This window comes from Anolis sagrei, chromosome 4, assembly GCF_037176765.1.
Source record: "Anolis sagrei isolate rAnoSag1 chromosome 4, rAnoSag1.mat, whole genome shotgun sequence".
NCBI lineage: Eukaryota > Metazoa > Chordata > Lepidosauria > Squamata > Dactyloidae > Anolis > Anolis sagrei.
Window position 1 is genome coordinate 129,625,309 of NC_090024.1, and position 12,378 is coordinate 129,637,686.

The 12,378-nt window shown below is 42.2% G+C and overlaps 1 protein-coding gene across 1 annotated transcript in view; it reads right to left on the minus strand.

Annotated features, from left to right (window-relative positions):
• TNN (tenascin N) overlaps positions 1-11,911 on the minus strand; it is a 44,313-nt gene extending 32,402 nt beyond the window's left edge. Inside the window, exons 1-3 of the mRNA XM_067467048.1 lie at positions 11,512-11,911; positions 8,438-8,809; positions 3,533-3,796 (exon numbers count right to left, since the gene is read on the minus strand). Of these exons, the coding sequence (XP_067323149.1) occupies positions 3,533-3,796; positions 8,438-8,809; positions 11,512-11,911 (1,036 nt within the window). The remainder of the gene's footprint in view (positions 1-3,532; positions 3,797-8,437; positions 8,810-11,511) is intronic.
• Between the last annotated feature and the right edge of the window lie 467 nt (positions 11,912-12,378).

Here is a 12,378-nt window from a genome sequence, read left to right on the forward strand (position 1 = left end):
TCTCCTAATAAAAACTTTACATGGAATTGGGCTGATCTACCGGATAAGTTTCTCAGTCGTGGGTTAATAATTTGTAGCCGAGCCTACTTATAAAAACTACAGGACGATAAGATGTGATACATACATTCAACATCCTGGTTATTACATGGGCAAAATCTTGTATTGTATGGGACTCCCACAAATCTACCTTGAAGCACTTCAGGTGGGAACTCATTGCACCTTGCATTGGAGAAGAGGCAGCAATATTTGGTGACAGTCAAGTTCTTAAGATAATTTGCTTCATGAAGAAGCCCAGCATAGTGTATACTCAGGGTGCATGGGGAACAAGAAACATATGAGCAAGAGTACAACTCACAGAGGGCAATGTTCCACAGTCTTTGTTTAATAGAGTTAAGTGCCAAGTTTTAAATTGTTTTGATCTTCTTAATATTTCAATTGTTATGTCAATTTTTGTAGTGCACTGTTTTAAAATGTTAGCTCCCTTAAGTCCCAATCCTGTGGGGGGAAAAATGCCCCCACGCAGGCCCGTAGCCAGGATTTTGATTCGGGGGGGGGGGGGGCTGAGATTTTTTCAGGGGGGGTTCGGGGGGGATGAGTCTGAGTGAAAGAGGGTCTACCCTAGCAAACCTTTTGTATCATTACTCCAATAGCCCCATGCATATGGGATATATTGAGTATGGTGATCAGATCATGATATGAATAAACAACAGTTTAAATAATGCACCAGTAAGGCCTTTTCGCGAACCACCATGAGAATTTAGGGGGGGGGGCTGAAGCCCCTCAAGCCCCCCCCCCCCCCCGGCTACATGCCTGCCCCCATGCTTTCCAATGCATCCAGTGCTTAGAGAATCAGAACAGTCTGTTACTTCTTATTGAATGAACATTTGACAGCTAATCTGAGTTGCATACTATGTATGTAAATTATCCTGATAGTCAGAATCTGGAGAATATTTTGAAAGCTGGGGAGACTGAAAATAATAACCTATTTCTGAAATAACACTGAGAAATAAAACTGAAGTATGATGGTAATCCTAAGCAAGAAAATCAAACAAAATATATACAATACATGGAATCAGTTCAAACATTATAAAGGTAAAAGTAAAGGTTTCCCCTTGAGACTAAGTCTAGTCAAGTCTGACTCTCAGGGGTGGTGCTCATCTCCATTTCTAAGCCAATGAGAGAGAGCTCACCCCATCCCACGGATGCAAACCACCGACTTTCCAGTCTGCAAGTTCTGCAGCTTAGCGATTTAACCCGTTGTGCCACCGTGGCCCCTATATCAAACTGTAAATTGAACTTGATAATGCCCAATAAAAAAGACTATTCTAACAGAAGATTGCCTAGAAATTTTCATTCCAGTCACTTCCTGTTCAAAAAATGGGCCTTCATGGGCCTTAAACAGCCAGAGATGGTCAATCAGTACAGACCTTGAATCGCAAACTAACTTCCAAACTTGGTTTCCAACTGTAGCTTGCAAATCACCACCTATATTGTATATATTTAAACATCAAACTATGTTTGGAGTGATGGCTTATTTTCTCATATTTTACTGGACAAAGCAGATCTTAGTGACAGCGGGCACTGCCGGTAGCCCAGCTTTTACATTAGTATGAACTGCAGCAGGGAGTTCCGCAGTTCCTGGGCCAAGTTTTGAGGCCAGCAGATGAAATGTGCCTCAGCCGCCAGCTTCAAGACCAGGAATGCCTGCAAACCTCGGCTAACTTTCCCTCTCCCTTACTTTGTATCATTCCCCAATAAAACACTTGAAGACTTGAAACTTTTTATCTTTCCGCATGCTACTTTTGTATCCTTTCCTGGCTCAGCACTCCATGAACATTTCCATAAACCCCTTTCTGGGCTCCGGAGGGCCGTGAGCCCGCGGGGGGTGCCTCCAGGTGCCCCCCGGACCCCGAATCTGCGTTAAACCAATCCGCGGATACGGAAACCTCCATTACAGACCTCGCTATCCACCAAAAACACGTAACATGGCGGATCGCCGCCGTTCCAATTTTGCTTTGTTCTTTGACTAATTCTAAGCCTATCTGCCATCTCCGTTTCTCTGTTTTGGGCTGCTCCTCCCGGGAGAAAAATTAGTTTTGTTTTGAGGACTTCTGTCTTGCAGAGAAACAGCTGATTGTCAGTGGCTGGGTTCTCCCGCTTCTCCGCGGCAGCCGGCTGCAGCAGCCCCGGGGAGGGGGCCAGATGGGTCCCAGGCCTTGGCTGGGAGATGCAGTTCTCCGAAGGACATTATTCCACTCTCCACCATTTGCGGATTCCTTGCGGACCTTTCTGCCCTCACTGATTGACTTGATGCCCTATCATCACGGACTCCCTCCATGAACTCAAAAACCAAGCCGCTTGGGAAGCATGGCCCCCGCCTGTGGGTGCATGCCCTTGTTGCAAAGGATCATACCTCAGGAACTCTGCTGATTATCTCTATCAATTGCTGTGGTTTTTTTTTTTCTAATAAACTTTACTGGGGCGGGATGGGGATCTTTCCTATGAAATCTAGGAGTTATGAAAGTCTATGAAGAATATATATATGAAGTATATGATATGTAATGAAATGAAATGAGATGTACCCTCACCCTCTTTCCTTACTTTTCCCCTCTTGAACTTTACCCTATAAAAGTATGTGACCTGGGGATTACAGTTAAGGAATCCAATTTCCTTGGAAGAAACTCCATTCATATTGACATTGCATGGACAAATACTGGCAATATCTTATGGCTTTGTTTTCAGAGTCAGACGAACAAAAGCCAAAGATTTGTCAGCCAAAAAACCCGGAAAAACGGACTGATTAAATCAATCATGGTGTTTGTGTACGCTCCCTTGTGACTAAGGACCCCCTTTGTCCACAAGGTTGAGATCCAGACGCCACCCATAGCCCACCCTTTGTGCCTCTACACATCTGTTATCGGAACCCAGGAAATCCCTTGTTCCCCCGTCTGCCTCCCTGCCGTGAGAAGAACAAAAGGTGATCAATCAGCTGGCGGACGCCTCCCAGGCATTCCGCCCCTCTGCACTGTCAAAATACATCCCGCCTCCTGGCCGCTGATTGGACAATCTCCGCAGGCGCTCCGAGGGCTCTGATTGGCCCCCTGGAGGCGACAGCGGCCGGCGATTGGAGGGAAGGCGGGACCAGCGGCCAAGCCTCCTCCCAGCTGTTCCGGAGCCGGCCAATCAGGACAGAGGGAACTGACAGGAGGCGGGCGGGGGATTCAAACCGGGATTTCTTTGTTTTGCCTGTATAAATATGCCTGAAATTCACTGTACTGTATGCTTATGGAGGATTCATCCCTGTAACGCATCCTTTTCAGCTGAATCGCTAAATAAACGCCTCGGTCGCAGATTTCCTCTTCAGCCTCTGGTGAGATTGATTTTCAACGTTTTTGCGTCTTTTTGAATTGGCATCCGCTGGCCGCTCACCAAGGTCAGGACCCCATTTGCGGTCCCTAGGGACTCCCCTCGCTGGGAGAACCCCCAAAAAGAGCTCGATATCATTAGGACAAGAGTATTTTAGCACTCCTACCTGTGCTGGCTTGCAGGAGTTCTGGCTCACTGGAAATGCCCTTCCTTACATTGCGAAGTGCTATTACGTACTTTGTGCCAGGAAGAAGACCCAGAATCTCATGGCTGAGATGGTCTTTGGGCACTCGTACTTCCTTCACAGAGGCCTCATATCCAATGGGAAAGTAGGTGATGACGTAATAGTCCACCTCCATCATTTTATCCCATCCAATGGCCAAGGAATCCTCTGTGGTCTTGAGGAGACGGACATTCCAAGGAGCGAGCACTGCAGTCAAAAAAGGGAAAGAAAAGAAAAGGAGAAGCAAAAGCAATGGCCAGTGAATTCTTTTTTCAATCTATATTATTATTATTATTATTATTATTATTATTAGCAATATAAGTATTATTATGCAATTAATAAAGGCAATGTAAACAAATTTCTCCACATGCCACACCCACCGCATTGAAAAACAATAATCAATATGGTAATGAAAAATGAAAATGGACTTCCCTCCTCCCACCTCCAAGAAATTCTTTTGAAAAGTAATCAGTTGACTTCTCCTTTATAAAGAAAGATAACTTGTCCATTTCTAAAACTTTTGTAACCATTTTTAGGGGTAGTTCTTGAATTTTCCATTTTTGTGCATAGAGCAGTCTTTCTGCAGTAATCATGTAATGTATTGACTTGAAATTTGTGGTTTTGTTTGTTCATTTGGAATAATCATTATCATCATCATCTGCATCATCATCATCATCATCATCATCATGATAATGAATATTCCAAATGAACAAACAAAAACCACAAATTTCAAGTTAATACATTACATTACAATAATCATTATCATAATCATCATTGCTGCATATTATCACAGGATGTCTGTGCCCTACACCACTGGAGAAATTACACTGTTTAGCCGGTATTGCACCACCTGACATCTGCCAGGAAGTAGCAGCCAATAGTGAAAGGACCAAGGCAGTGACATCTCCAGCCCATCCCCTGTTTGGGTCACGTCAATGACTTAAATCAAGAACTAGTTTTCTAAGATCTACAGAGACACTTGCTGGAACACCTCAGCAAGCGAGAGTCCAAAAGTGGCAGGCTCAAACCCAGAACCTCAATCAATGGCTGATACCAAATGAGAGATTCCCTCCTGGGCACACAGAAAACTGGGCAACTTGGAAGGCACTAAACAGACTATGCTCTGGCACCACGAGATGCAGATCCAACCTTAAGAAATGGGGCTACAAAATGGAATCCACGACATGCGAGTGTGGAGAAGAGCAAACCATAGACTACCTGCTGCAATGCAACCTGAGCCCTGCTACATGCACAATGGAGGACCTTCTTATAGTAACACCAGAGACACTCCAAGTGGCCAGCTACTGGTTAAAGGACATTTAATCAACTACCAAGCTTGCAAACTTTGTGGTTTGTTTGTTTGTTTGTTTGTTTAAAAATGCAATACAACTGTTTGGTCAGCTGCTGACACGATAAATAAAAATAAATCATCATCATCATCATCATCATCATCATCATCCAAAGAAAGGGCCAGCCTTGTTTCTGGATCACCTTCAACAACAACCTCAGAAAAAGAGTGCTGCAATAATTCAAAGGAGCAGTTAGTGGATGATATGCGATAATATCACATCTGGCCCATCAGGTAAAACCGGACAAAGACATTCCAAGTCATGGATGCCATCTTCACATCCAGAGATAGATGAAGAAGTACCCTGACTACAATCCTATTCTTTAAGCAGAATGCGATCCCATCCAGATCCTAACCAAATCCCAATCCCAAAAATTACCCAACAATCATATTTCTCTCTTGGAGTTCAGTAAAAGTTCACTGTCCTTCATCAAACCCATATCTGCCCCTCAATGGCCAACATACATATTAGATGGGTTGTTGTAGGTTTTCCGGGCTAAATGGCCATGTTCTAGAGGCATTTTCTCCTGATGTTTCGCCTGCATCTATGGCAAGCATCCTCAGAGGTAGTGAGGTCTGTTGGAAGTAGGAAAATGGCTTTATATATCTGTGGAATGACCAGGGTAGGACAAAGGACTCTTGTCTGCTGGAGCTAGGTGTGAATGTTTCAACTGACCACCTTGATTAGCATTTAATGGCTTGGAAATGCCTGGGGAAACTCTTGTAGAGAGGTGATCTGATGTGCCTGATTGCTTACTCTGTTGTTTTGCTGTTGTAATTTTTGAGTTCTTCAATACTGGTAGCCAGATTTTGTTCATTTTCATGGTTTCTTCCTTTCTGTTGAAATTGTCCACATGCTTGTGGATTTCAATGGCTTCTTTGTGTAGTCTGACATGGTGGTTGTGAGAATGGTCCAGCATTTCTGTGTTCTCAAATAATATGCTGTGTCCAGGTTGGTTCATCAGGTGCTCTGCTATGGCTGACTTCTCTGGCTGAAGTAGTCTGCAATGCCTTTCATGTTCCTTGATTCATGTTTGGGCGCTGCATTTGGTGGTCCCTATGTAGACATATTAGATTTTTTTCTGGGTATTTCTGATTTGCTGATTCCAAAATATGGCACCAGTTTTTCCCTATCAGCACTGGTTTTTGAGATACAGAACATACACCATCTATCAATCACCATCTGCTCAGACACAGAAAACCATGATAATGATATCTACGAAACTAGAACTGGTGCAGTCTATCCAATGCATTTTTCTGAACTCCAAATGAACCCTGGAATAGGTCTCACCACCAAGAACATTTTTGTTTAGGGCTGAGTTGTACAACAAGCATGGCAAAGTCTTACTTGACAATGATGGAGGAGGTAAAACCTAGGTGCCATCAGTATTCTCTTGATACTTTGCTCAAATGCCTTGATGGCCTCACATAGAAGTTTCATACAGATTTTGGAGAATGAAAATATAATGAAACCCTGAAGAACACTGCACATTTCTAATGGAGTCAAGCAAATGCCCCATGATGCCACTTCCTGGAAAACATCCTGGTAGGTTGTGGTAGAACCCACGTTGCACAATGATCCCAATTCCAGCGAACCTGTAGTCCATCCAGCCAAATACCATGACTGATGATCTCAAAAATTGTCAAGACATCCAGGAGGACCATCATTACTCTCCTGGCAAAGATCAATGATCAGTTCAGCCAAGACTATGTCATCTCCAAACCCAGGCCTGGAGCCCAAAAGAAATGTATCAAGATAATATATGTGTGCTCATCATCATGCATTACTACATTACTACATCCTTGTGGTTTTATGCACTGTGTTACTGGCTGGAGTCCTGAGGCCACAACCTTAACATTTCATACTTTTGCCCTACCAGCCCATCTTGGCAACACAACCCATAATTGTGCAAATAGTACAGTTGTTTAAGACCACAATTAAGGCAGTCAGTGCTGGAATACATTTTCTTTTAAGAATGTACAGCTGTGACGACAACGGAAGATAATGACAGTATTTGAAATCTGAGCCAAAGAAGGAATTAGTCTTTGATAATGAAGCAATCAGTAAATCTACTGCATGTGGTATTGTAACATTCGGTTTCTTGCTTTTCATCGAATATTCTTGTCAAAATTGCAACAAAATACTGGCTAATATTTAATATGCGAGTTTATCCTCTCTTAAAGATAAGTCAGAGCTACTCTGAAGGGAATGTTAAATATTTGCCAATCAATACATTCAGTATCATAGAATCATAGAGTTGGAAGAGACCTCATGGGCCATCCAGTCCAACCCCCTGCCAAGAAGCAGGAATATTGCATTCAGATCACCCTTGACAGATGGCCATCCAGCTTCTGTATAAAAGCCTACAAAGAAGGATTCTTCCCAAAACAGAAACAGAACTACAGATCCTGAATTACGAATCCACCCCCCCCCCCCAATCTTCCGGAATTCTCCCAAAAACAGAAAGGGGGGGGGGGGGTCAAAACAAAAACAGAACAAAAACAGAATTGATTTCTGCCATTTTGCACACCCCAGTACTAAAGTTCAAAACTAGCAAAAAAAGCCTTTCCCAATAACCCGAAGATGATCGTACATTCCCAAATACTGTGACATTTACTATGATGGGAAAATTGTTGTGGAGAGCGGATTTTAGTCAAGTCCCATGCAAAAGATACACAGGCAAGAGGAAAAGGGATCAGAAGAGGCATAAGCGTTGCATACAAAATCAAACAGTGTAATAAACTTACATAGTCCTTGTAAGTAACACAGAATAAGGTTTCTTCATCTTCATTCAAATGAGAGAGCAAAACATAAACCTTGAGTAAATAGCTATTCTACCATAGCAAAGAACATCGGTGTTAGAGCATAGCGGCATTACAACATATTGCTTCTCTGCCTCAGAGTAACACATTGCTTCTCTTAACTGTATTCTAAAATCCATACAGTTATACCCCACCAGGTGTGGCCCAAACATGCTGGCTGACCTACATTACCAGCTGCACATAATAATTAGCATCATAAGGCTTTTCTTTAACACACACTTGATCCTGTTATAACTTACTGCAACAAAAATAACCTTAATTTTTATGTATAAGGAGTTTTTTTTTCTCAAAATAGATTAACTATACCACACAATCTCTGAGGATGCCTGCCCTAGATCCAGGTAAAACATCAGGAGAGAATGCTTCTAGAACGTGGCCATACAGCCCAAAAAAACTACAACAACCCAGTTGTTCTGGTCATGAAAGCCTTCGACAATACATAGATTAAATAGGTTATTTACCCCACCCCAACAACAGAACACTTGCTCTGTTGAGAGATCTTGAGGTACACACTGAAAACATTCCTCTGTCCAGAGAAACAGGAATCCTAGCAGGCCACTAGAATGTCACCTCTCCCATCACCTGCCTCTCTATATACAACCGAAGTAGACAGAGCTGGAAGATGCTTATTACCCTTAAACTACCCCTATCTCACAAGCAAGGGAATACCCTCTTACCTTTCGAGCAGTCAAGTCCAGTGAAACCATCCTGACAGTAACACTCTCCAGTGTCACAATATCCATTGCCACTGCAATCACCAGGACACCTCTTCTCACTGCAATCATCCCCAGTGAACTCTGTGTAACAGTGACACACGCCATTGATACAAAGTCCATTGCCACTGCAATTCTCGGGACACAGGAGCTGGCTGCAGTCTTCACCGGCATAGCCGGCGTTGCAAATACACCGGCCACCAATGCAGCGCCCATTTCCATTGCAACTTCTGGGGCAGGTAGGTCGGGAACAATCTGGGCCTTCCCAGCCTTCGTCACAGTTGCAGCCACAGGTCTCCTGGATGAAGGATCCATGGCCACTGCAGGAGGAAACACCTGTCCAAAATGAACAGAACCCAAGCAAATGGGAAACAAAAAAGAAAGAAAAATTATGAAGATTATCCATTGAATGAACTTGGCATTCATCCTAACAAGGAAACAAGGACCAATCTATAGAAATGTAATGTTCGTTTGTGGTATTCACAGAACTCAAAAACCCCTGGATGAATTGGCACCAAATTTGGACACAATACACCTAACAACCCAATGTATGTTCTTCACACACAAAAATTGAGTTTGTCATTTGGGAGTTGTAGTTGCTGGGATTTATAGATCACCTACAATCAAAGAACATTCTGAACCCCACCAATGATGGAATTGAACCAAACGTGGCACACAGTTCTCCCATTACCAACAAAAAATACTGGAAGGGTTTGGTGGGCAGTGTCCTTTGGTTTTGGAGCTGTAGTTCACCTACATCCAGAGATCACTGTGGACTCAAACAATTATGGATCTGGACCAAAATCTACACAAATACTCAATACGCCCAAATGTGAACACTGGTGGAATTTGGGGGGAAAATAATCTTGACATTTGGGAGTTGTAGTTGCTGGGATTTATAGTTCACCTACAATCACAAAGCATTCTGAACCCCACCAACAATGGAATTGGGCCAAACCTCCCACACAGAACCCCCATGTGGACCACAGCAACGCGTGGCAGGGGACGGCTAATCTATAGAAATAAAAATGTAATGTTCATTTGTGGGATTAACATAACTCAACAACCACTGGACGAATTGACACCAAATTTGGACACAATACACCTCTCAGGCCAACGAGTGACCATCACTCATAAAAACACTGAAAAACACAGCAGAAGAGACTTAAAAAGCCAAAAGAGAAAAATACATTACAATGCATGCACAAAATCACATATACACAAACACACATACACAAATATATACGCACACATATACACATATATACAAACACAAAACACATATATTGGGCCACAGCAACACATGGCAGGGGGCGGCTAGTTTAGAAATAAGAGTAATTCATTTTGGCCTAAGTCAGGGTGTGAAGATCCAGATGTTGCTGAATTCAAACTTCCATCCTTTCTGACCATTGCATCTGCTGTCTAGGAATGGCAGGAGCTACCATTCAGCAACATATGGTGATCCATACTTTGCTTACCCCTGCCGGATCCAATTATTATTTCAATAGGTAGACCTAGTTAAAGAAGAGGGACTTGAAAAGTCACTACTAACCAAAGTCACATTGATTTGCCTGCTCAAGTCTGGACTAGCAATTTGATTTTGGCATTTATGTCTAAGATGTTGTCTATTTCCTTTTTCATGTTGCTCTGTGAAGGAGGCAGGCAAAGTGAATCTCCAAGATGGAAACTTTTTTTGGCTGGGAGCTCCAAACCAATCTACATATTTCCTGAGCTACTCTTTTCCTGACTAAAACAAAAGACAAATTACCCATCCTGGAAACTTGTAGGAGCAACAATTCATCTTTTAAATTGGTAGCAGAGCTTACTACCTTGTTAATCTCCATGTTTCAAAACTGAAATTATTTTATTATTTATTTATTTGCTACAGGCAACTCAGGGCAGTTTACAGTCAACATCAAAGCATAAGAATACAATAAAAAAACAATTAAGGTAATATAAAATCATGATAAAATATAATATAAAATCATGATAAAACCAATAATAAACATTTGAGTCTCCTTATTAAAACACTGTCCAATTACATTCATCCAGTCAGTCAATTTTCCTATGTCCGTTACACTGTATTTGCAAACACTTCCTCAAAAAACCAAGTCTTAACTTTCTTCCAAAATGTTAAAAGGGAGAGGGCAAATCTAATATCCTAAAGGGGAGCATTCCATAGCCGAGGGGCCACCACTGAGAAGGCGCTGTCTCTCATCCCCACCAGCCATGCTTGTGACAAAGGCAGGATCGAGAGCAGGGCCTCCCCGGATGATCTTAAAGTCCTAGAAGGTTCATAAGGGGAGATGCGTTCAGACAGGTAAGTTGGGCCAAAACCGTTTAGGGCTTTATAGGCTAAAGCCAACACTTTGAATTGTGCCCGGTAGCAAACTGGAAGCCAGTGGAGCTGGCATAACAGAGGGGTTGTGTGCTCCCTGAGTGCGGCTCCTGTTAACAACCTGACTGCGATCCGTTGGACCAATTGAAGCTTCCGGACAATCTTCAAAGGCAACCCCATGTAGAGAGTGTTGCAGTAGTCTATACAGGATGTAACCAGAGCGTGGACTACCATGGCCAAATTGGATTGATCGATACTTGCTGGGCTTTTTGAAATTTCTGGCAGTCTATGTGGCTTATGGACAAAATGGGATGCTGGACCACAATAACTGCATCACAGAATAACACAATTTTGTGATGGTATACAAACAAAAAACAAAAGCATTCACAGTTCTTTAGGGAGGGGAGTCAAATTGTTAGAATATTTAGATGAAGAAAGACCTACATAAAAGACCCCAAATAATTAAAACATATCATCATAGTTCAGCTAAAACATACATTGTGACCCATAGAACTAAATCTAGTCTGTCGCCCACATATTACAAACAAAAAGGCAAACTCCTGATTTTGATATTCATCTGGAACTTTGAGAACATGGTGTTGTTGAGTGCTGAACAGGCCACAACAAATTGTGGACTGCATTTGGTTTGGTGGGGTGCAGTTTGTGTCAACATACCATCGTCACCATACACAGTTCTTACCTTGGCCTCTTCCACAGCACCTCTGAGGATTACAGAGCCCTCTCAGTTGTATCACTTCAATCTCCATCTTCTCCATCCTTCCCAACAATGACTTGAGCTGCCCTAGGACTTCACAGTCACCTTTGGGCGTCTGGAGCCGAATGTTGTGCCTGAATATAATGTTTTGCTCCTCACCCTCATCCATTTCACCAGCAGCCAAGAGAATATGGCTATCATCTTGGAGGGGTTGTGGCTCCACCTTGATCTGACTAGACTTGGGCACATCAATCTTGTATGAGTGGCTGAAGGATATTTTCTGGTTTTTGCCAGAGCAGTTTTCAGTTGGCTCAGCGAGTTGTGGCAAGGCTTCAGACAGTGAGTAGTGCAGTATAATACTCAGAAGAAAATTAAAAATTACCATATTTTTTCTGTGATTGTCACAAAAAGAAAAAGTAAAGAAAAACAAGGTGATGTATCTAAGAGAAAAACATGTCAAAATCTTAAAATTAAAACAATTTTAATATTATTTAAACATTACAGGAAAGGCATCAAATAATCAGAAAATCAGATCTTACTATACAATTTTAGAGCTACATACATGGTAGAAATAATAAAATGCTTTGATTGCCAAAGCTAATTCAGACTACATATGTCTCTTAAGACTGCAGTTCAGGCGTCATCATTTTAAATTATTTTCTGTGTTGAACAAAAGGAATAGTAAACTAAGGCTTTCCCAAAAAAATTCTTCTTTGACAAATTAGTTCATTATATACAGATAAAGAGAAGTTGCAGGAGGAGAGCATTTAATCATGAATTCATTGAGACCAATGGGATAAGAAAAGCATTTAGACACTTGTACTCTAAGCTGTATCTATAAGAATTAGATGA